The 26,727-nt window shown below is 36.7% G+C and overlaps 1 protein-coding gene across 1 annotated transcript in view; it reads right to left on the bottom strand.

Annotated features, from left to right (window-relative positions):
- Positions 1-1,977: 1,977 nt before the first annotated feature.
- The window catches only part of LOC145673754 (uncharacterized), a 73,386-nt gene continuing 48,636 nt past the window's right edge, over positions 1,978-26,727 (bottom strand). Inside the window, exon 2 of the mRNA XM_081743502.1 lies at positions 1,978-4,545. Coding sequence (XP_081599628.1) covers positions 2,252-4,545 — 2,294 coding nt within the window. The 3' untranslated portion in view covers positions 1,978-2,251. The remainder of the gene's footprint in view (positions 4,546-26,727) is intronic.

Raw genomic sequence — 26,727 nt, 5'->3', positions numbered from 1 at the left:
AAATTTAATATTACAGTAACTTCAAGAGCATTATTAACAATTTATTTCACTAATAAAGAGGAAACAACGACCTTTACCGGGCTGTAGTATTAATGGAGTTAACGATTCGAGCTTTTTGGAAATGAATAGTTCTTAAACATGTACCTTTTTGAATTACAATATATGTGTAGTTCAGTATATACCATGTTTCAAAACGGTAATGATTACGGAACCGTAATATCATAACCTGATTTTGGACGGTAATAATTATGAAACATGGGACGCGCTGGCAAGGAAATGGTGTTGTTTGAATGGCTGTGGCCTAGAGTTTCAAAAAATCCCCGTCAGATGTCAGTCAATCCATCTACTCAGTTTGCAGTCAGTCAGAAGTAAGATGGCGTACGATCAACAGAAGGCGTTTCCTGTGCTGCAATTTGCAAAGACTAAGCCAGTGATTTCGATCCAGCGTGCTTTTCGTCGGCGTTTTGGCATTGGTCCGCCTGCACCCAAAAACATTCGTCGTTGGTATCGCCAATTTGAAGGGAGGATGCTTGTGCTCTGAATGCTGTAAACGCAGATACATTCTGTAAAGTTTATCACGACAATTTAGCTATCGTCTAGATGTTGTTCGTGCTGTTGCTGGTGGACACATAGAGCATTTGTAATAGCATAACTAAAAGTTGAAGATTTTGTGAGTATTTTGCAATTTATTCCACATTTGTAGTATGTTGATATCAATACATATGGACTTTTAAAATCAGGCCATTCTTTTTTAAACACCTTGTATCCCTCGTGTTCTAATTAGAAATTATAAAATAATGAAAAATTCTAGATACGGTACACAGAGATTTCACTTTTGAAAAATAATTATATGAAATATATGAATTCTGACAATCGTATTAATGTGATTCTTCAATATCCATATAGGATATATGAACGTTTGATTATGCATATATTGGAATTATTCATGGTATGAATATATATATTTCACAAATTACAAATTACTTTCAATATTAATTAGATGCGAAAATTCTAAGAAAATCCGACCCATGATATTAAAATTTAGTTTTCTTCTTCAGAGTCCCGTTACTTGCACAGGAAGCAAGATTGAATTTTAAAACACTCAAACATATTGAAGACAAAGCGTCGTTTGATTATGCAATTTCCCTTATTTGCCCCTGGAAGATGCTAGTAAGAATATTATGGGAGACCAGTTTTTGAGCAAGTCTGTACATCTCTTTCGCACACATATGTATGTTCTTAACAGATATTATATATACCTAGGTATGCACTTTAGTACCAATTTGCCACATAAGCGAAAATGAAATAAAATTTTTGAGTTTTACGTACCACGATTATGCCGGCTAGGCTAAAGGAGACGGTGATGTAATAAATGGAATGGTAGAATGAAGAAAGAGGGAGGAAACGGGAGAACCCCGAGAAAACCCACGCACACGGTGCTGTCCACCACAAAGTTAACTTGGCAAGAGCAGGGTTTGAACCCTCAACCCCATGCACCAGAAAATTGTAAAAAAAAAAAAATCCTGAAGAATCTTATGACAACCTTAAATAATTTGCTCTGGATACGTTGAATGGGTATTGATATGCCTCTAGGTGTGTGAACATACATTGAGAGGAACATAGAGACATACAGATCAAAATAAGAAATTTGTATGTAGAGATATGAAACGTCGAAATCTAAAACTCGATTATAGCTTTCACGATTATCACACTTTCTTCATTACTATCGTCGCTGCAAAGTATAAAAGAAAAGGAATATCTTTTATTTCTTCTACCCAGATACTTGTTCGAGTCGTCACAAGTAATATCATATATAGATATTGCAGATAGATTGCTTTGTCAATCTTGTAATGAAATATTGAGCATTCTTGTAGAGGCTGAATATTCAGAACCTTCCAAGAAATGTATCTTAAATCAACACATCTTTACTTAAAATGTAAAACATAATGTAAAATATGAAATATAATTGAGTTAATCTTCAATCATGTTTATTAGATAGTTAACAATATATGTTGCTAAAATGCATAACCAACAAAATTTCAGCCAATTTCAATTATTGAATATTTTGTTTGTAGTATAGTTTAAGAGTAAGTTTATCGTATTGTATTTCAATTGATTAAAGGAATAACAAATTGATTTATCTCAAGAAAAATCAGTTCAACATCCCGCAGCTAAAAAAAGAGCACACTAGAAAGAGCAAAAACACGAAAACAATTTTAAATAATATATGTAAATACTTGTTCATTTTATATTATTCCGAGGTTATATTATCATCTGTTGAGATACCACTATCTGAATGCTTTCCCCCGCCATCACCAAACGCAGATACCTTCTGGCACAGAGCAAATACTCGCGTCTTAATAGAGTCATTTTCATTCTTTAGCTGTTGTAGTTGCTCCTCAAGTAATTTGTTTTTCTCTTCCAGACTTAAGATTTTCTTGCGTTCTTCATTAAGACATCTAGAAGTTTTCAATGAATCCTGAGACGTTTGTTTCAACCAGGTTTGTATCTGTAGTCTTCTGAAATACTCCTCCGCCTTCTCATTCCTTAGTATATATGTCTCTTGTTGTAGTTTTTCGATTTGGTTAATTAGAGACTGCTTTATACGTCCGTCTTCTACAATTTTTCTTTTCAAGAGTCCTTCTACTGTTGATAGTGTCTCGAAAGTGTTTTTCATGCTCTCAACTCGCTCTTGCCACTCTTTGATATTCGCAAATTGTTTCTCCATTTCCATCATCTGATTATTGGCTAGTGTTCGTTCATGTTCCGCCTTTTCTAGAGTTAATTTTAGTTGCTCAACTATCGTTTGCACATTATTAGAACCTTCAGCCTTATCTAGAGTTGACTTTAGTTGCTCACCTTCCGTATGCAAATTATTAGAAACTTCAGCCTCATCTAGATTTGATTTTAGTTGCTCAACTTCTGTCTGTACATTATTAGAATCTTCAGCCTCATCTGGAGTTGATTTTAGTTGCTCAACTTCCGTATTCACGTTATTAGAACCTTCAGCCTTATCTAGAGTTGATTTTAGTTCCTCAATTTTCGTATGCACATTATTAGAACCTTCAGCCTCATCTAGGATTGATTTTAGTTGTTCAACTTCCGTATGCACATTATTAGAAACTTCAGCTTCATCTAGAGTTGATTTTAGTTGTTCAACTTCCGTATGCACATTATTAGAAACCTCAGCTTCATCTAGAGTTGATTTTAGTTGCTCAACTTCCGTATGCACATTATTAGAACCTTCATCCTCATCTAGATTTGATTTTCGTTGCTCAACTTCCGTATTCACATTATTAGAACCTTCAACCTCATCTAGATTTGATTTTATTGGCTCAACTTCCGTATGCACATTATTAGAACCTTGAGCCTCATCTAGATTTGATTTTCGTTGCTCAACTTGCGTATTCACATTATTAGAACCTTCAGCCTCATCTAGATTTGATTTTAGTTGCTCAACTTGAGTATTCACATTACTAGAAACTTCAGCCTCATTTAGAGTTGATTTTAGTTGCTCAACTTCCGTATGCACATTATTAGAACCTTGAGCCTCATCTAGATTTGATTTTCGTTGCTCAACTTGCGTATTGACATTATTAGAACCTTCAGCCTCATCTAGATTTGATTTTAGTTGCTCAACTTGAGTATTCACATTACTAGAAACTTCAGCCTCATCTAGACTTGATTTTAGTTGCTCAACTTCCGTATGCACATTATTAGAAACTTCAGCCTCATCTAGAGTTGATTTTAGTGGCTCAACTTCCGTATGCACATTATTGGAACCTCCAGCCTCATCTAGATTTGATTTTAGTTGCTCAACTTGCGTATTCACATTATTAGAACCTTCAGCCTCATCTAGATTTGATTTTAGTTGCTCAACTTGAGTATTCACATTACTAGAAACTTCAGCCTCATCTATAGTTGATTTTAGTTGCTCAACTTCCGTATGCACATTATTGGAACCTCCAGCCTCATCTAGATTTGATTTTAGTTGCTCAACTTGCGTATTCACATTATTAGAACCTTCAGCCTCATCTAGATTTGATTTTAGTTGCTCAACTTCCGTATGCGCTTTATTAGAACCTTCAGCCTCATCTGGATTTGATTTTATTGGCTCAACTTCCGTATGCACATTATTAGAACCTTCAGCATCATCTAGATTTGATTTTAGTTGCTCAAGGTTCGTTTGGACATTATTAGAACTTTCATCATGGATACCTTTTTTTGGTTTCTCGGAGTCTCCACTATTATCTAAGGGCCCTGAAACATTCTTTCTTGTTTGATTAATTCTTTCCAAAGTGCTTTGTAAAAAAAACTTTGTTCTTACAAGTTCATTTATTACGTGGATCATTTCTCTCTGAATATTGTCATTTGATTGTTGCCACTTCTTCTCCTCTGATTTCAATATTGCAACCATATCAAAATAGCTTTCTAGCTTTAATGCAGGGCTTAGTTGAAAATAACAATTAACCAAATAAATTATAATAAATATAGCAAGTGGCAAGGTATACATGACTACAGTCTTGACGTCCAGTGCAGAAATTCCTGAAAAATCACATCAATATGCTATTAATGACATAAAACAGGTTTCTTAAAGGAAAAATTAACAGTTATTACTGAATTAACTACTATCATTTCACCTAAGTTAAGGCAATCAAAATAACTCTACTATTCTTCCCCTCTTTGCTATTCCAAAAGATGATTCTTTTCCCTTCCAAAACATCATTTTTTTGCAAGAAATATTACCTTATCTAAATTTCCATTTCAAGTAACTCTCATTTGATCTTAAGAAGGCATTGTTATTTCATTTAACCAATATCAAACTGTGCTACCAACAACAAGTATATTTAACTCTCGTGTTTTAATGAAGTATTTATTATTTATGGACAGTGGTAAAGATTTTTATCTTAGTCGTATTTTTAAATAGAATTTCTAGAAAGGATTCATACATTCAATGATTCTGTCACACGTACACATGTAAAAGGGAAGAAGGTTCCGACATAGGCCAATCCAGATAAGATTCTACCTTCGTCTCAAATTTGAAACAAGGTATAATATGATTTGAATCAAGTCTAGAATTTCAAAACAATATATATAAAGAAAGTGTTGCTTATAGAATTGATATACCACTGGACCATCTTTCACCTTCGCTCTATGTTCCAAAAATATCCTTATTTGATGATAATCTACACATTCTGAAATTTCATCATCCGTATGGCAATTCATTGAACTAAGATTACAATGACCGAGGCCGTTGAACAAAAACGACGGAAAGATGCGGACACATGAGAGTTGGAGATAAGTTAAGCTACGGCGAAGGCGTAGACGCACGGATCACGATTTTGAGACTTAAAGTCCGAATTTTACCCAGTTAATTAAGGCTACTATCTGTATTTATGGCTTTGGATATTTGCCAAGAATGACACTATACATTTAGAAAAGCGTCCGTACATTGATTAAGGTCAACATCGCTGAAACGCTAGTTTCCCTCTATATCCGCGCCAAACTTATATTCTAGCCATTTAGCCACCTATTACAAGGAGGACATGCACCAGAGAGAACTACAATACACCGAAGGAGTCATCGTTGGAGAATCGTCAAGAACATCAGGTAAGTGCTGTGTAGATTCCCAAATATATCCTTATTTTCTTTCACTTTTTTTTCATTTTTTTACACCACAATCTGCTTCTAAATCGATCTGTTCTGTTTCATTTACAAAACAAGTCCGGTCCCGATCACACTACCTCTACTCTACATGTTCTAGTTTCCAAAATCCTGGGAGGGCTTGTCAGTTCTAAATCCCCTACCTCTTAATTTTACTTTCGTTTATTTGAGCTACAAGAACTGACGAGATCTAGCTGTAAGGAAACACATATAATAACGATACATGGCTTTTTGAATTCGGCAACTCAGCTTAGTTTGATTTATTTACTAGCATCGATTACCCGCTTTGCTTGGTTAGAGTGATAATTTAAATGCACAACTTCATATCTAATGTATTTGGTACCCTAATATCGGTCATTTTCAAGCTGAGTTCGGTATCTGCGAGAGAGAAAATATAGTTCATAGAATAAAAAAATCTGTTATTTTTCTTAAATGTTCAATTGTTGTGTGGTGTCAAAGCATATTAAGTTGATGGAGCTTATATACAGTACTTTCATTAGAACGTATTTTTGAGTCCTTCTAATAATTGGATAACCTTTCGGGGACTTGGAAAACCTTAGTAGAGTGAAAACCTCCGAGAGTTTACCCACGGGAAAATCTTTAAAAAATGTTAATATTAAAAAAATTGGGCTTTGGATATTTTCATGTATAATTATCTATAATACAACATAAGCAGTGGAGATTTTAGCAGGTTGGCCGGGCAGGCACGGGCCTACCTAAAAATTTTGAAAAATATAGAAAGTCTAAAAGATACAATAAAGAGTAAATATATTTTCCACTATTTATATTAATGGTAGATAATTATTTAACAAATAGCATCAACTACTACTATTAAAGTAATTCCCTACTTTCATTAATCAACCAAATGTGTATGTGTATATATAAGCGAGGGAGCGGGCCTACCCAAAATTAAAACCCTAAAGCCGCTCCTGAACATAAGGGGATTTTGTTATTATTCGCAGACAGTTGGGGGCAAGGCAAAGTCTCTTAATGCCGCGGCCGCAACTACGAAAAGTTCTCCCGTGGTTTTGAGTCATTATGTAAATAGAAATGCAATCTTGTAGGCAACACACCATCACTGTATTTCAACATGTAGATAGGTGGTATGTCGAGTCAAAATCGCAACAAAACATACCGCCTCTGCTTTTTTTCCACTTCGAACATTATATATATAGATTATCTGATGTAATGTTGAGAATGTTCGATCTTATAATGCTGGAATGTTAACAGCTCTTTCTATTCGGATTGGTGATGTAGCAATTTAGTTAGCGATTGCTTGAATATTAAATTATGGTAGTTGAAATTATGTTTTTTATTTGCACAGAGTTTTGAGTAATAATGTAATAGTAATTATTTCTAATCTAGTTATTTTAGCAGCGATAACAAAAAGTGCACAAATTCCTTTTTCTGCATGGTTATTAGCAGCAATAGCTGCACCAACACCAGTATCTGCATTAGTTCATTCTTCTACACTTGTAACTGCCGGCGTTTGTTTATTAATTCGTTTTAAAGATGTTTTATTAAATGTTTATGTGGGTGTTGTATTACTCGTATTATCAGGTTTAACAATATTTATCGCGGTATTGGTGCTAATTATGAATATGATTTAAAGATTATTGCGTTGTCTACCTTAAGTCAGTTCGGCCTTATAATAATGATTTTATCTATAGGGTTCCCGGTGTTGGCTTTTTTCCATCTACTTACCCATGCTTTATTTAAGGCACTACATTTTTTGTGCTCAGGAGCGATTATTCATGGTGTGGGGAACACACAAAATATTCGTAGAATAGGATCAAATACCCCTTACTTTATCTTGCTTGAATGTAGCTAATTTAGCACTATGTGGAATACCATTCCTAGCAGGATTTTACTCTAAGGATTTAATTTTGGAAATTTCTTCTTTGTCTTTAATTAATGTAGTTAGTGTTTCCTTATTATTTTTTCTACGGGTTTAACTGTATGTTATTCTGTGCGTTTAAAATTTTTTCAACAGGTAAGGGGTTTGGAGGAGCCATTATCCATTCTATTAGAGATAATGAAGGGTGAATTATATGCAGGAGTACACTGGGATTGGTAATGATAGCAATTTTTGGGGGGTGCAAGATTAAGCTGATTAATTTTTCCTAGTGTTAATTGTGTTGTGTTACTTTTGTACTTAAAAATAGGTGCTTTACATGTCAGTGCGGTGGGGCTGTGGGTTGGTATTTTGCTAGCTAATTATTCTATTGGCCAATCCTTATTATGTGCACAGTTTTATTTTAGTTCTACAATAATAGGAAGTATATGATTTTTGCCTTATCTTCCAACAAATTATATTATTAAATTACCTTTACATGTAGGAGGAGTATATTATAATAATATTGTTCAAGGTTGAAGTGAATATGTTGGGGCCCAAGGTATATATGACAGTTTTAGGGGTGGTTCAATGTTAATTCAGCGATCACAAGATAATTTATTTAAAATGTATTTATTATTTTTTTTAATTTTTACTGTTTTTCTTTGTTTCTTTATATCTATATATTCAGGTATATTGACAGTATATTAACAGTGAGCTTATATTGACAGCATAGTATTGAAGATACTAAGAAGAAGTATATTCCCTGAATAAGACTCCCTGAGAAGAGTACTCTCTTTTTTACCTCGAAAAGGTAATGTAATTCTGTTATACTAAGGGGGTTATGGCAGGGTGCGAAATCCCGGGGGAGACGGGAGGGATTTCCCCCCACCAAAAATTTTACACTTGCTTTTCCGCCTCACCAAAATCTGTAAGGGAGGACACCTTAATAGGAAAATATAAGTAGGTCTATAAAGAAAATTTTCAGACAAACAATAATTTTAAATGAATGCTGTTTTAAAAAACGTAGTTTATTTGTAAAAGGATCAGGTGTTTAAATTTTTCGGTTGTTCGGTTGTTGACGAGATGAAGATCTTTATTCTCTAGCGTACCAGTTGCATGCAAAATTGGTAAAATTTCTCAAACAAACAGATTGTTTTTCAATTTCAGTGGACGAACCTACAAACAGGTTTGCGGATAAGCACTTGCTGTTATATGAACATATGTGGACGAAGAAAATAAACCTTGTTGTCGTTTTTATAAATTAGTGCCTGTAGAAAATGCCGATGCAAAACCCCTTAGAGAAAAAATTATTCAAGCATTTCCGAAGATGGCATAGATATTTTTAATCTTAAAGAAAAACTGGTTGGATTTAGTTCGGACGGGGATGCAGTGTTTACTGGGAGAAACGAAGGTGTTGCTGCTCAAATTAGAAAAACATGTCAACCCGTGCCTAATTAGCGTACACTGCATGGCACATCGAATTGATCTTGTTTCTGAAAGAGTGCTGGTGTTGTTGATAATAATTGTTATCGGTAAGAGAAGTGCAATTTCTACCTCGAAAATGAGGAAGATTACCGCAATAAGAAAGAATCGTAAGGAGAAGGGGATTCGTGCAGATGATTTAGGATCAAACCCACATTCAAAGGGAGAGCTGTTTTTTCGGTCATTAATGGTTTCGTTTGAGAGAAATGTTGAAATAGCTATGACGATTAGGCAGATAGTGACGGTCAGTAGAGCATGCCTATTTCATTTAGATGATCTTTTTGATTGGAAGTCAAATATACTTTATATATTAAATAGGCTAACCTCCTCATCAATAAATGGAAATATAAAGGAATAATCATACTACGTCAACAAAGTGTCAGTATCAGGCAGCGGCCTCAAATCCAAAGTGGTGCGCGGGAGAGAAGTGTGATAGGAGATGGCACAATAAACAGGTGGCTAGGAATGTCGAGCCAATGATAACATGTAGGCCATGAAATCCTGTTGCTATAAAGAATGTTGATCCATATACAGCATCTGCAATGGTGAATGGGGCTTAGAAGTATTCGTATGCCTACAGGGCTGTAAAGTATAGACCTAAAAGAATTGTGAGTAGTAGGCCTTGTGCTGCTTGAGTGTGGTTAGCTTCTATTACTCTGTGATGAGCTCATGTTACAGTGACTGCTGGGGCTAGTAGAATTGCAGTATTAAGGAGGGGGATGTATATAGGGTTGAATGGTACAATTCCTGCAGGAGGTCAGAACGAACCAATTTCTACTGTGGAAGAAAGCTCAGAAGAATGAAATAAAAAAGAATAGTTCGGAAATAATAAATAAGATTATACCTCATCGACGACATAATGTTACTTGAATAGTGTGTAATCCTTGCAATGTTCCTTCTCGGGTCACCTCTCGTCATTATTGAATTATAGCCAGCATTGTGATTAGCATACCAAGGAAGAATAAGGAGGGGTCATATTAATGGAATCATTTAGTGAGACCTGTGGTTGTAATTAGGGCTCCTAAAGCTCCAGTAAGTGGACAAGGGCTTTGGTCAACTAGGTGATAAGGATGATTTTGTGGTGCTGACATAAGTAACTTCTCTTGAATATAGTGTGACTAGAACTGCGAATACATAGGATTGGATTACTGCGACTTCGGATTCTAGTATTAGTAGAGTAATTTCGCCAACTATTAATAGTGAAAGTATGGATAATGATAAGGAAGGACCAGTATTACTTAACAGTGTCAGAAGATGTCCTACAATTATATTTTCTATTAATCGTACAGCTAAGGTTCCTGACCGTATAATGTTACTAATTATTTCAATACATACTATGAATGTTATAAGGGGAGCTGGGGTACCAGAGGGAACGAGGTGAGCAAATATGTGTTGAGTGTGTTTAATTCAACCATAAATTATGAAGCTTAGTCATAAGGGAAGTGCTAAGGTCAGTGTAAAGGTTGAATGGCTAGAACTAGTAAATACGTAGGGAAATAGACCTATAAAGTTGTTAAATAAGATAAAGGAGAATAGAGAGATGAATAAGAAAGTTCTTCCTTGGTGACTAGTAGGGCCAAGAATGGTTTTAAATTCCTTATGAAGAGTTAGGTAACTTTATTTCATAAAATATTTGGTCGCCCCGGGAGGAACCAGAATGGTATGGAAATAATTAATAAGCCAATTACTGTTCTAAGTCAATTGAGTAAGATATTTATAATTGAAGTAGAGGGATCAAAGGTTGTAAAAAGGTTTGTTATCATTTTCAGTTTATAGTTTTTTTTAATGTTAGTACTGTCTATAGCGGGGCAGGGAGTGTCAGAATTGAAATATATAATGAATGCAAATAGGAGGTAGCATAAGGGGAATAGAATGAATAATGTAAGTCATTTTAGGGGGGATATTTGAGGAATAGAAAAATACTATTGAATAGTGACTTAAGCTTGACATGCTTATAAGTTAACTAATTTTTCCCATTGGAAGTAATTGTTATTTTTCTATATTTTGGCTTAAGAAACCATTGCTTACTTTCAGCCATCCAATGAAAGTTCTTGTATCATTTTTATTATTCAGTTCATAAATACTGAATGAGGGCAGGCTTCAACGACAATTGGTATAAAGATGTGATTTGCTCCAAAGATTTCTGAACATTGACCAAAGAATAGGCCTGTGCGTCTGATATTAGCTGCTACTTGGTTTAGTCGCCCTGGCGTAGCATCTGCTTTAATTCCAAATGCTGACATGGCCCATGAGTGAAGGACGTCTGCGACGGTAATTGGGATACGAATATCAATATTAACAGGCAGTATAATACGGTTATCTACATCTAATACACGAAATGAATTAGGGTTTATTTCATTAACAGGAATTATATAAGAGTCTAACTCTGTTAAGGAGAAATCAGAATATTCATAGCTTCAGTACCATTGATGTCCTATTGTTTTAAGAGTAATTGCTGGTTGATGGATTTTATCAAGTAATATAGGAGTCGTAGGGATAGTAAAGCGATAAAGATTAATGTAATAGCAGGTATGATTGTTCAAAAAGTTTCTAAGGTTTATCCTTGTAACAAGTTGCGGTTAATGTATGTGTTTGGTAAGAGAGTAGCTAGTAAATATCCTACAAGCACTGTAATTATAGTTACCATAAGTATTGTGTGATCATGAAAGAATACTATTTGTTCTATTACTGGTGATGCGGCATCCTGAAGACCTAGTTGATTTCAAATGGCCATTTCCAAGAAAGATGGGTATTATCTTATGTTTGGGGCTTAGGCACAATGCACTTAGCTGCCATCTTAGAAGTTTGCTAGTAAGGGAAGTTCTGCGTAACTATGTTCTGCGGGTGGTAAGTTTTGGAATCATTCTAGGGATGTTGTTTGCTTCTCTGAGAAAATTACTGGTCGAACACTAGTGAAGACTTCTCATATAATAATCACAAGTGCTAGGACGGCAACGAAGGAAAGGAATGAGCCTACACTCGATACTACAGAAAGCGTCAGGGTAAGATGAGTATAGACGCGGCATTCCTCTTAGGCCTAAGAAATGTTGAGGGAAGAATGTAATATTTACTCCTATAAATATTGTTAGGAATTGAATTTTCAATCATGTTGGGTTTATTGTTGTTCCTCTAAGTAGAGGAAATGAGTGGATAATTCCTGCTATGATAGCAAATACTGCCCCTATAGATAGTACATAGTGAAAATGTGCTACTACGTAATAAGTGTTATGTAGGACAATATTTAGAGATGAATTTGCTAGTATAACTCCAGTAAGGCCTTCTACCGTGAATAAGAATGAATCCTAAAATCCATAGAATTGAAGGGGAATAAGTTATTTGAGCGCCATGAAGGGTAGCAATTCATCTAAATACCTTGATTCCTGTAGGGGACGGCAATGATTATGTAGCTGCGGTGAAGTAAGCACGAGTATCAACGTCCATACCGACAGTGAATATATGATGGGCCCATACGATGAATCCTAGAAACCCAATTGCTAGTATCGCGTAAATTATTACCAAGACACCAAAAGTCTCTTTTTTGCCACTTTCTTGAGTTACAATATGTGAGATTATACCAAATCCTGAAAGAAATAAAAGTATATACTTCGGGGTGTCCAAAGAATCAGAATAGGTGTTGGTATAGAATAGGGTCTCCTCCTCCGGAGGGGTCAAAGAAGGAAGTGTTGAGATTTCGATCAGTTAAAAGTATTGTAATAGCCCCTGCTAATACGGGAAGGGAAAGCAGAAGTAGCACGGTAGTAATTACTACGGATCAGACGAATAGTGGTATTCGTTCTAAAGTTATTCCAGGAGTTCGTATATTAATTTCAGTTGTAATGAAATTTACTGCTCCAAGAATTGAAGAGACCCCCGCTAGGTGAAGGGAGAAAATAGAGAGGTCTACAGAAGCCCCGGCGTGAGCATTAGCTCTGGAGAGTGGGGGATATACAGTTCATCCAGTTCCTGCACCACTTTCTACAATTCTTCCAGTTAAGAGGAGAGTTAATGAGGGCGGTAGTAATCAAAATCTTATATTATTTAAGCGAGGGAATGCCATGTCAGGTGCTCCTAATATTAAGGGAACTAATCAGCTACCAAACCCTCCAATTATGATTGGCATGACCATGAAGAAAATTATAATGAAGGCATGAGCGGTTACAATTACATTATAGATTTGATCGTCTACAATTAGTCTACCAGGACGGCCGAGTTCTGCTCGGATAAAAAGGCTTAGTGATGTGCCTACTATTCCTCCTCAAGCCCCAAAGATTAGATATATTGTACCAATGTCTTTATGATTTGTAGAAAATAATCATCGTTGCAATTAAATAGGATGGCCGAAATGTTACGTGATAGATTGTAAATCTATTTATGGTGTAATAAACCTCCTGTTAGGTCTTATAGTCAATATTATGACGTCGGACTGCAATTCCGGAGTAGCGGTTAATATACTAAGACCTAAAAGACTGCCTTTTATTTACGGCTTTGAAGGCCATTAATTTTTTTTAACTTAGGGGTAGAATAATTATCCCTCTCAGTGAAATAATAATGAATGTTCATCTAATTGATGTATATATATACAGGTTGCGGCAGCGTTCATAGTAGGATATTAAAAACATACCATCAGGCAGTAACTGTAATTCATTTATTATCTCTTATGTCAATTAATGGTTAAAGGTATGCCATTTACTAATGTGTAAGTCATTGTCCATTGCGTGGATTATTTTCCCCTCAGCAAATACATTCATCTAGGCGGCGTTGCAAGCTTTCCATAACTCGGCATAACGTATTCCCTGAGACATTGCCGACGGCAGTTCTGATGCGATCCTTCAGCTCAGGAATGGTGGCACAACGTGTTCGGAAAACTTCTTGCTTCAGGTAGCCCCAAAGGACAAAGTCTGCACATGAAAGATCAAATGAGCGAGGCGGCCGGGAAATGTCACCAAAACGGGAAAGTACTCTACCTGGAAATGTCTGTCGCAAGAAATTGTGCAAATTCTGGCTGTATGCGAGGTCGCTCCGTCTTGTTGAAACCATAATTGTTCCATATCCACATCGACCATACCTAATTGGGGAAGAACAAAGTCTTGCAGCATCTTTAGGTAGCGTTCACTGGTGACAGTTACAGCCACACCACTGTAAGATCCAATAATCTCAAAGGAAGCAACTCCACATCACACTGTGACACGAGAACTGTGCAAGGGCTTGATGTGCAGTTCATGCGGGTTTACATCACTCCAATAACGCATATTCTGTTTATTCACTGAATCACATAACTCGAAATGAGCTTCATTTGGCATCAGGATGGTGTGCAACATTTGTGGATTTTGGCGAAGGAGATCACGCATGGTTAAGCAGAATGTTTCTCGTCAAAACTAAATCGCGAGGCCTAATTTCCTGAAAACTCTGCAGCTTATATGGGTGAAAATGGATATCTTCGTGCAATATTTTCCTGAATGAGCGATCGGACATATGCACAGTTTGCGAATGACGACAAGCAGATCTTTTTGGGCTACGTAATATTGCAGCACGAACATTTTCTACAGCTTCTGGTGTCCGCACAGTTCTTTCACTTCTTCCCGGTTTGCCATTGAAAACAGAACCTGTTGTTCGAAATGCACGTACCCACCTCACAATGGTCCGTCCATCTGGAACTTTCCCATGACGTCCCAAGTTGAAATGTTGCCGAAATAGACGCTGGGAATCAATAATAAAGTCGTTATTCTTGAAATAACTTTCAACAGCAGAGGCACGAAGCTTTACACTCCACCGCTTCATATCACTGTCACACTCGAAATGGCAGCTCATTAGTACACGAATGCGGCACGAGCTGGCGCGCATTCATGCAGTACGTCATTGTACTACGCAAGTCAAATTACGCTATGAACGCTGCCGTACCCTGTATATATATACAGTGTTCGAAGTGGAAAAAAAGCAGAGGACGTATGTTTTGATGCGATTTTGACTCGACATACCGCCTATCTACATGTTGAAATACAGTGATGATGTGTTGCCTACAAGATTGCATTTCTATTTACATAATGACTCAAAACCACGGGAGAACTTTTCGTAGTTGCGGCCGCGGCATTAAGAGACTTTGCCTTGCCCCCAACTGTCTGCGAATAATAACAAAATCCCCTTATGTTCAGGAGCGGCTTTAGGGTTTTAATTTTGGGTAGACCCGCTCCCTCGCTTATATATACACATACACATTTGGTTGATTAATGAAAGTAGGGAATTACTTTTATAGTAGTAGTTGATGCTATTTGTTAAATAATTATCTACCATTAATATAAATAGTGGAAAATATATTTACTCTTTATTGTATCTTTTAGACTTTCTATATTTTTCAAAATTTTTAGGTAGGCCCGTGCCTACCCGGCCAACCTGCTAAAATCTCCACTGCTTATGTTGTATTAGAGATAATTATACACGAAAATACCCAAAGCCCGATTTTTTTTAATATTAACAATTTTTGAAGAATTTCCCGTGGGTAAACTCTCGGAGGTTTTCACTCTACTAAGGTTTTCCAAGTCCCCGAAAGGTTATCCAATTATTAGAAGGACTCAAAAATACGTTCTAATGAAAGTATTAAGCTCCATCAACTTAATATGCTTTGACACCACACAACAACTGAACACTTAAGAAAAATAACAGATTTTTTTATTCCATGAACTATATTTTCTCTATCGTAAATACCGAACTCAGCTATGTATTTCTTTACCATTGTAGACACAAAAGAGGTCCCGGCGAACTCATAACAATACTTTCCGATTTCAGTCGCTTCAATATACTGCCTTTTGTTTGGATTAGTCCCATGACTGGTTTCTTTGTAATGTGACCCTTATCTGCAATCAACACAACTAACACGAGTTCTTGCATAGGAGCAAGGTGTGAACTACTTTGGAGACATCTCATTCTAAAATCTCCAATTGAATATTTTCGAATGTTTTTAGTGCTGATATAGCCTTTCGTGAAAGCAATTTATATTCTACTCAGAACTACCTGAATGAACCTTTATAACTAACTAAGTTAGAATTAGAAATATTTATAGGAACCGTAATATTCATGTCCATTATACGTATATCAAGGGCAAGATTGTATTGGAGCTCTTCCTGTATAATTTGCCAAGTTGCTGATAACATGTCTTACGGCATTGTGTTTCATTCCAATGAAAAATTGTTTCCTGTCATTCCATACACAATAGGTGTGACTTCATTTTATTCATGAAAGATATGTTAGTAATTTCAGATTAAATGTACTGTGTTTCAGCATACTTTAAAATATTCCAATTGGATGTATGGGATTCAGGCAGGGCTACACCAATAATGTTTGCTAAAATAACCCTCTGGACATTGTATTATGGGTATCTGTTTAAAATATACAGAAAACTGGAAATCTCTACTCGGGTGAATCAGTGGAGAATGAATAATAATCATGTGTTTTCTAGTGTCTGTTGGTAATTTGACTTTCACTTTAAACAAACTGTATGTTCCTCTGTAAAGTGTGATGCTCATCCTGTTTATGAAAATTTTGAAATGCAATTTGAAATATCAGGCCCGTCGAGAGCCAACTCGGGCCCCGGGTTTGAGTTATCATCGGGCCCAGTATAAAAACTGGCAAACTATATCTCATATATTTACTAGTTACATTATACTAATTACATTAAACACATATGGTAATCACATTACTAAAGTTATACTTCGCAATTTACAAAACAGCCTTTCTTGCTTTCCTGCTAGCAAATGTATATATGATATCGCTAAAGTTTAGTTGACGGGCTAAAGTATACTCCATTATAAGAATTCCCAAGTCGGATAATCTTTGTTGACTCATCGATAACCGAAGGACATTCTTTACTCTTGCAAGTGCACTAAACAATCTTTCAGCCTCCTCCACAGACACTGGCAGAGTACAAAAAATACAAAAAGCAATAGTAACATTCGGAAAAATGTTGACTAGTTTTTGGTTAACCCTGCATTACTCGCGCACGGTCTCACGTTCCGGACGTAGAGGTCTTTAGTTATTACATCGCTATAAGTTGGCAACACTTCACGCCAGTCCGTATAGCTTCCTTTTCTACACCTCCCAGCCCAGAGTAGCGAAGACAAATCTTCCTCGTGAACTACAAATGAGGGTTAAGGAGCCGCTGGAGTTCCAGATCATCAGCAACCTGTAACTGTCGAAGGTAACGCTGCAAGAGGTTCATTTTTCTCGTGAAATCAGAACAGAGAAAACATTTACAAGTGCCAGATGCAATAAATACATCTGTGGAGAGCATGCGGGCCCAAAAGCAATATTTTTTGGTAAATTATTTCCAGTATAAAGGTTTTTTGTAGTTAGATATATACAGGTGTAGTTACAAGTTTTTAATAGACATTTTTAAGTACACCTATTATTGTAGGCATGTAAATACGTATAACATGTAATTACCACTAGCATACTTGTTATTGTACGTATGTAATATTAAAGTTTGCCATAAATTTCAACGTTGGTTTTTCATTATAACCCAATTTTAGCAATAAAAAGAAAACACGGTCTCTAAGTCCGTGCGCGGGTATAAGTGTAACTTTTCTAGCGCGGGTAACGCAGGGTTAAGAATTGTGTTGAGCAACTGAAACGGTGCAACACTTAAGTTGGCAGATTGAATCACTTATAGTCAGGGACTGATAGTCTGATAGTCACTTATAGTCTGATACATCATCGCTGTATAGTTCTAACCACGTTCTTACTTTTCCCTCAAGTTCATCATTGCTCAACGTTGGATACTTCCACAAGAAATCGAATTTCGTGTTTAGATTATGTATTGCCTTATAGCAGCATTTAAGGTTGACTGTAACACAATCCAGAATTTAAAAAATGACTAAAATGTCTTCGAAGTTCTTTCTTTCTTGTTCTCCAATAGTTCCGTCTGTTAAACATTTCTTGATTATGCGTTTTTCTGGAAAATCTGAAGTCGTTCCTAAATTTCTGCTCATAATCTTGAAAAATGATTTCCCATTTACTGCGTAGTAGTACAGGGTGTCCGGAATGGGACTGACGGTTTTTTTTTTAAAGTGTATAGTTCTAATATGGTCAGAGATACATAAGGAAAAAAGAACATTCATATTGAGGGAAAACTCAAAAAGTTTTGTTCAGCAAATTTTCATACTTGAACAACTACCGGTAACGGCGCTAGTATCGCCGATAAACAAAAATAGCGTCAGTAGGCGAAAAGGGCCACAGAATACACCAATGCGTGTGGTGCTTTGCAGAGACAAAAGGTGTTTAAGTTCAATGAAACCTTCGACGTGTTTACCACAAGAATCCTCCATCACGCAACAGTATCTAGGAATGGAAAGATCAATTTTTATCAACGGGGAGTGTATTGAAACAACACAGCAGTGGTAAATCACGTGTGTCAGAAGAAAATGTGGAACCAATAAGAGAGTGTTTCTCATGTAGCCCGAGGAAGTCAATTCGCGCAACGAGCAGGCAATTGGCAATTCCAAAGTCAACAGTGCACGATGTGGTACACAAACGATTACGTTTGCGTGCATATAAGGTGCAATTGTTGCAAGAAATTAACCCCAACGATAAGCCATAGAGAGCAGCATTTGCTATTGAAATTCTGGACAGGATTGATTATGGCCATAATTTCCTATTGAACGTTGTTTTCTCTGATGAGGCAACTTTTCACTTGTCTGGCTGTGTTAACAGACACAATGTTAGGATATGGGGATCTCAGAGTCCACATTCGTACCTAGAACATTCTAGAGACAGTCCCAAATTGAATGTTTGGTGTGTTTTAAGACATAATGCAGTTATAGGCCCCTTTTTTTCATAGAGCAAACCATAACAGGAAATGTTCTTAGACATGCTTCACCACTTTGCTGTTCCCCAGTTACAACATTTGCAACCTCAAGTGATATTCCAATTGGATGGTGCACCGCCACATTGGAGCCTACAAGTGAGGGAGTACCCTGATACTGAATTTCCTGGCCGTTGGATAGGCCGTGATGGGCCAATTAGGTGGCCTCCACGGTCTCTTGATGTTAGCCCCCTTGACTTCTTCCTGTGGGAGTATGTGAAAGACTTTGTGCATTCTAGTGAAAAGGTGCGTAACCTTGGTGAACTGAAGAACCGTATTAGGAATGCGATTGCTTCAGTAATACCTCAGATGTTACAGAATACGAAGAGAGAGATTGAGTTTAGGCTAAATATTGCAAGAGTTACAAATGGAGCTCACGCGGAGATACACTGAGTTAGAATGACTTGTAAGGAAGACCAAATAAACTTTTTGACTTCTCCTTTAAAATGCATGTTTTTTCTTCTCTATCTCTGACCATATTAAAACTATACGCTTTTAAAAAACGTCAATCCCATTCCGGAAAACCTGTATTGGATCTTCTGTTAAACTTGTGATATTGTCAACTTCGACATTCAAAGTAATTTCTCTTGCTTGCAAGATAACGTTCCTGTAGTTGATAGCTGTGCGTGTTTTAAAACATATTGATGATATAAGTATACACTCAAACGTGTTTAGGTAACTTTCAATCCCGTTTATGTCATACAGAGTTTCGGCACTCAGTTTGAGCTCTTTCAGATCGCTTATTCATTCTTTTACCCCCAGAAGATTAGTCGCAAATATCTTCACGCATGCCACGCTTGCAGACCAACGTGCATCTGACATGCTTTGAAGAGAACATCCAATAACTTTCTTAATTAAATCCCATCTCTGAGGAGTAGAACTGAATATAAGCGATATTTCTGTTGTACACTGTACTACTGCTTCCTCTTTCTTTTCAGAAGGAAAATATTTTCTTTTGATAGAGGAAGTGATTTAAAGTATCTTTTTATGTATTTTGTGCACAGATATAACAAAAGAATCAAGAACTAATAAACAACCTAACAATCAAACATAATAAATGAATAAACATTAAACGATATCGATTTAAACGTGCTTTTAAAAATACGGAAAATATTTGTAACAATTTTCTCTTTAGCACAAGGGTATAACTAAAGGCCGGATTTTTATATGCTAATAAAACTGTAAAATATTTATTTTTATGTGCTAAAAATGGAAAAATATTTGCTAAAAATTAAAAAAAAATTTAACAAAAAAATAACAAGGAAAAGTATGGGAAAATGCCCAGCATAAGGAAAATAAATTAAATACTGCTACTCACCAATAGCTCCTACTCATCAAATGTCGAGATTCCATGGGCATTGCAGTGAATAACTAATAAATTGTCCATCGTAAAGCCAAGCCTATTGTCACGGAATAATACCTTGTATTGAGAAAAGGAACGTTCTACATCACACGATGTTAAACTAGCGTATTAGAAAAGGGGCATATCACGAATATTCACACCAACTTCACTTGTGTTTTGGCCTTCCCATACTTCAGATATTATACATAGGGTTTTATCCTACGTTTTTCTCCAAAAAAATCCTTAAATTCATTTTCTTACGACTTCAGCTTTCGAAGCAGAAAGAACATTCAGCTTTCTTTCAACGTACCCTACTTCTTTACCCGAAGTACTCAACAAATCTTCCATAGTTTCTAGTTTGTTTATAGAGTGAGTCAAGAAACCGAAATTGGAAAATATGAAACCCAGTCACATTTCAAGCTACTGTCACTTGCAAAAAGGATGAAAAATCGTCTAGGTTTAGTTTAGTTACTACACATACAAATGCTTCAAAGTGATGCATAATATAGTACTGCATTAAGCGAGGTAAGCCCGTGATTACAGGTGTTATAGGAAGTGAAAGGTTGGGATTTGTTTCTTTGAAAAGCTCAATTCTTGTTTGCAGTTTTGCGAAAATGGGCATCACTGCTGTATCGCCGGACCAATTTGAAATTCGGAAAAAACTACCAAAATATACTGTATTGGGTTATATTTAGTTGGATTACATTAAGTTACGTTAGATTACGTTATCAGGCGTGCAGTTTTACTATACAGATCCCTAGTATAAGTAGTAGTAGTAGTAGTAGTAGTAGTAGGAACTTGTTAGAAGCCCCGCAGGGGTTGGTTGGGTTCTGTTCTCGACATGAAATGGGCAAATTAAAGACTGGCCCAAATTTTTTGTACATTTTACAATCTATGGATCCGTATACTAAAACAAGTGTACCTCTCCGCGAAATAGTCCATCTACCTCCACATACACTGCCGCTTGCAACATCAAAAGCAACGAACAAATACAACAACTTTATTAACTTTTACTATTCCCCTTACCTGACTTTCACTCATTCTTCCTCACAAACTTTTAAATAAATTCTCCAATTGACCCGGTAAATTTCCTAAAATTGGTCCAGCGATACAGCAGTTAACCCCGAAAACGTTTTCTCATTTCACACTAACTTGTCTATTTTAGGATAAAGAGTTCGTTTTTTTTTCACACAATCGATGTAGGGAGTGTACGACTCATGTCATGTGAATCATGTTAGTGTAGCATATGGAAAGAGCTTTACCAGCTTTCCTCATATAAGGAGCACCATCAGTCAAAAAAAGCACAACACTGTCGTATTTCACACCATTCGGCCACAAAATGTGCAAGGATTCATCGAACAGCTTGGCAATTGTCACATGATTCATAACTGAAAGTTCTTTAAAGGCTAGCAGTGCTGTGCCTACGATTACTTTTTCTTCACCTACGGTCACGCGTCCTCCCCTTAGTTTTAGCTTCAAAGTACAAAGCGCTCCTTTAGAAGCTATTTGTCTGGCATATGTTACCCCAGCGCTGACAAGCAGAATTTATGACGACGCTGTTTCTACAGGTAGGAAATTGCTTGTAAATACGATGGATTAGCCTATTCTTTTCCCGATGTTAATTTCTTTAGAGCGAAAGAAAAAAATCATTGTGAAATTTAGAATAAAATAACGGAAAATTGTTAAAAATATGTATTTATAACAAAAATGTCCAAAATATTTATTTACATAACTTTTTTCAGAAAATATCTATTTTATGTGAAATAAAATTTGTAATTTACACTTGCAGACTCTTAATCGGGATAATAAACTTTGTTTTGGGCATGTACGTGTTTGAAAAAAAAAGTTTTTACATAAAAATCCGGGCCTTAGTTATAACACTTTCTGTATTCGCCGGGCCTCTCAGCAGTTCGGGCCCGGGCAAAAAGCTCCGGCTCTCCCACCCTCTCGCCGGGTCTGGACATTATCACAACTCATTGTGGGCTTTTAAGTTGTCTAGAACACTTCTCGATCTGTCAAGTAGTTTATACAAGTTAGGGGGATCCTATTTTGTAACTTGTTTTCATGCCACGGTTGGTGCGGCTGGTCCCCTGTCCGACTCCCAGTGGGGACAGATAGTTTGGAATCTACATTGGACTATAAATTACGTATTTGTATAGCCTGAATGCGAAAAAAAAACGTAAAATTAAGAAAAATGAATTCAGTCATGCCAAAGTTTGGAGCAATCGATTCGAAATGTTTTGAGAGATCCAGGCGATAAGATTCCATGTCAGAAGGGTCCGGGCAAGAGGGTGAGAACAGAAAGAAACGAGTCAAAACAGCCCTGTGTCGAAAAGACACGGGTCTAAAGGGTCCGGGTAAATAGGGCCCCGCAGCCAAAAAGTCCAAATCAAAGTAGGAGTGGAAATAAGGGGGCACGAGGGGATAGTGTCCTCTTAGTAAGTTGAAGTGTTTGTCCAAAGGAAGGAAGTATATCGGTGGTTATTAGTAACAGATAGGAAACTTGAATTATGATATTGATTTTGTTTCGTTGTTGTTTCTTCTGCAACAATCGCTATCACTTAAGTCGATTCCCCATGAAAATTTGCTTACGCCTCTGTCTCTCTGTGATTATATTCTCGTGACATTGCCGGATCAGACTACATATATTAATGACTGTCCCCTTAGTTCTGGAATTCTATTTTCACCCCTGGATCAAAGTATAAAAATATTTATCAGTATGAAAAATATTCTGTGGAATGTACTTCTTTAATTTTGTTGTAAGAACATACATATGGATCTGTATACAGAGTTAGTCAAAAGTATTGGGACAAACCAGTAATAACAACACTTATGGACAGAGTAAAAGCAAAAGTTGCAATTGGTATTATTGCAAAGAACTACACTGATTGGAAATGTTGTCACAGTGGAAGCCATCTTGAATTCTACCATAACGCACATCACGCAATATTTTTTAAACGGAAAGGGTCTTACATTTCAATTTAGGCTTGAATATTCCCACCAAGGAGAATATGTACTTATTTTTTACGCATCGTCATCCGTTTTATGAGATAGGGTGTCCTATGGTTGACATGCATTTAATAAAAAAAAACATCATGGCAGGGCAGTAACAAAGAGACGCGTGGACGAGTGTCCAATTGTGCCATATACGTTGATGTACCAAAACCTTGCAAAATCTGGACCGGGATGCAGTTCATAGCAGCTTTTTTGTGCCAAAATTAATAGTGTAATCTGCTCCTGAGAGAGCATGAATAGCAGGCAGCTAATATATGAATCTGCTAATATATAGTGTTTCTGCTAATATATGAATCGGCACTAACCTTGTTGATTTACTGGCACCAGTTCTTAACCACACTTCCTTAATTTCCATTCAGGTAGGTTTATTCCAGTGAAAGACAGATAAGACCATAATATCAGTATCAGAAGAAACAAATCCCCTGATTTGCAGAATGTTCAGCATGAACCATAGTCCGAAAAATAGCTTCTTCAATGCAAGACGATCTGCATATGGAATTGCTGTCTGCAAACCATTTTCCACAGCTGTACAGGTAACCAAAATCTCATTGTTCATTCCTGAGAAGGCACTGGAGATATGTATCTGAGTCATTGGCTGACTAATCAATTTACTTTTACAATTATCGCTAATAAGTTGTTGAAGATGTAACTTATGAAGATGGAGATTTAAAGATGGTGGCCAGGATTTATCCATTTGTACTGATAAGCTAACGTCTTGAGGTTATTTTTACAAAATCAATAACAGTTCTGTTTTGCCTAAGAATAAGTTCAAGCCTTCAGAACAACATTCAAAGTACGAGCTCGTAGCTGTCAAGCACATGGTTGACCCTTGCAGTTTGTAATGAAATAGATAGATAATGTGTATGTGGCACAAGCAATACCTACATCTCCATTTATTTATTTTTATTTTATTTATTTATTTTTGTCTTTTGTTACTACCTCTCTCAAACAGTTCATTGCATCAGTGGTAGGTCTAAACCAAGTACTGTCAGTCAAGTGGGTTGGGTAATAGCACCTTTGGCATCTTCGTTCAGCACGGATTCAAATTTCTGCATCAATGAGCTTTGTTTTTACAAGGAGTCCATGTTCATGAAAATGTGTACAAGAATCAGAAAGTTCATAGTGGAATAGCTGTTCAAGTCCATACCATCAAAGTTGAGCTATTTCATGATCTTGTTTATTGGAGCTTTTGATTTGATGTTGGTACATGTTTTTTTTTCTTCACTGTTAGTAATCACTTTCTTTCTCGGACGAAATGTTGCAAATTTTATGTGGTGTATACTATTCCAGATGCGAGCAGTCTTCTCAACATAGCGTTTTAACTGTACGCATCATGCATTTCATCATCTATGAAGCGAATACTGAGAATTTGCTCCTTGGCTTTGTTATACACTGCAACTTGAGTGACTAAATTATGAAGTGAAGTATTACCATTACCAAAGTCTAAGGGCAGAGCAGGGGATCGTGGTGGCCATGGCTTGACAAAACCCCTGCCTATCCGCTGCTACGAAATGTTGTATCCAGAAACTCACGAACAATGTCGGCGTAGTGTGGAGGAACGCCATCATGTTGAAAGATGACACCTTCTGGAAATTGTAGCATTGCATACAATTGGAACATGTCAGGGTAGTTGTTTGGCATCACAGTCTACTCGGCAAAGAAAAATGGGCATATCACTTTATCATGCATCAGGTCACACCACACGTTCACTTTAGATGTATTAAATTCGTACTCAACATAAACTCGAGGATTTTAGCAGTTCATATGCGGACGTTATGGTGATGAGCAATCTACAGACATGGAATGTCGCTTCATTGCTAAATACAACTTTCTGAAAAACTCGTTGATCATTGTCGATCTCATGAAGCATATCTGTAGCAAACGCAAATCGTTTGGGTCTATCCTCCGGTTTGATAGCGTCCAACAGCTGAACTTTGTAACCCGAAAAACGTAGACGTTTCTTTAACATCTTATGAACTGTAGTCTTGCTTAGATGTAATTGTCAAGCACAGTCACGCACAGATTTTTAGGGCTCCTTAGGTAGCTCTTCCGTATAGCCTCTACAGACTCCTCACTTAACGATGACCTACCAACAAACTGCTGGTATCCTTCAACTGCTTATCTCGCCGAGTAATGTTACTCCTATGTGGTGGCGCTTGGTTGTGTTGCACGTGGCGATATTCACGTTGCACTTTGGTCACGGATTCGAATTTAGCAAGCCACAGAACACACTTAAGTTTCCTCTGTACCGTCCACATCTCGATTGGCGTGGGCGTGGTCTGCTCCGCTGCTGCGCAGTTCGTGGTCTTGCGTCATCATCTGTGTGCGCACACTTTTGCTCATCACACTAAGGAAACTTGGATAGTTTTCTTTTTATTTGGTGAAAGATTTCACATTTATATCTTCTTTTGTTGCTTTTCTCTCAACGGTCAAAAGTCCACCATGACTTTACAGATACACTGTATAATCTACATATAGGCAACTATACTAATCTACATATGTAAATGAATCCCAAGTCATGGCAGGGAGTAAACTCTGGTAGATTTACTTCATTTTTAGGTCTCTAAGACGTTCCATTTGGCCCATATTAGGTGGCCATTTTGAATGACGTCATTCCTGAAAAAGTGTGTGGTAAGGAGTGTCCACCTAATATTTTTATCCTTCTTATGCATCCAATTAACCAATTCAAAAAAAAATTTCCTCCCTGCAATGACTTGTCTACAGGAGTGTTACTGGCCGCTGGACTAATTGGAGCGAAGAAACCCTGCATTGGATGTTGGAACATCATACCCAGTATTCACATAAATTGAATGTTTGGGTAGGATGTTATAGGAAAAATCATTATTGATGCTTTTCCACTGACGGCAGTCTGATAGGTGAGAAGTATTTGATAACGTTTCGTAAACAGATTTTTCCTGCCATCAAGTCTCCAGATATAATTTTGATCATCTTTGGCTCAAACAGAACGGAGTGCTGCGAACTGAAATTTTGACACTTACATAAGAAATAAAGCTTCTTAATGATGGATTGGGAGACAAGATGTGATCGAATAACCGACAAAATTTTCCGATCTGTCGTTTCAAGAATACTTTCCATAGAGGTACATTAAGGATAAGGCGTTTCACACCAAACCACATACCCTGAATGGCTTACGTCATTGCATTGTGAAAGAAACTAGAAGGCTTCCTCGTGGTATGCTACAGGATACACTCTCCACTTTTTACTACTGAGTGACCTATTGTCAGACAATCAACAAATAAATGTAAGTAAGTGTCACATTTTCATGTTCAAGCTCTCTATAATATGGGGTGTACAGTTAGCCACAGTAATATAGTAAACCTTCTTTCAGATAAATCTCAATTTTTAATGTCAAACATAGCACACACTATCTCGTAAAGAATTAGCGATAAGTGAAAAGTGAGTTCAGATTTCGTTTCAAGAAAGATTCTAGCAATATTGATGCATCACACATATCCTTTCCATTTAAATAATATTGTGTGGTATCCAATGTGACGGAATCCAAGATGGCTGCCATGA

This window comes from Thermobia domestica, chromosome 17 (assembly GCF_964235325.1).
Source record: "Thermobia domestica chromosome 17, izTheDome1.hap1.1, whole genome shotgun sequence".
Classification (NCBI taxonomy): domain Eukaryota; kingdom Metazoa; phylum Arthropoda; class Insecta; order Zygentoma; family Lepismatidae; genus Thermobia; species Thermobia domestica.
The sequence above is the reverse complement of the archived record's forward strand: the minus strand, read 5'-3'. Positions and strand labels throughout refer to the sequence as shown.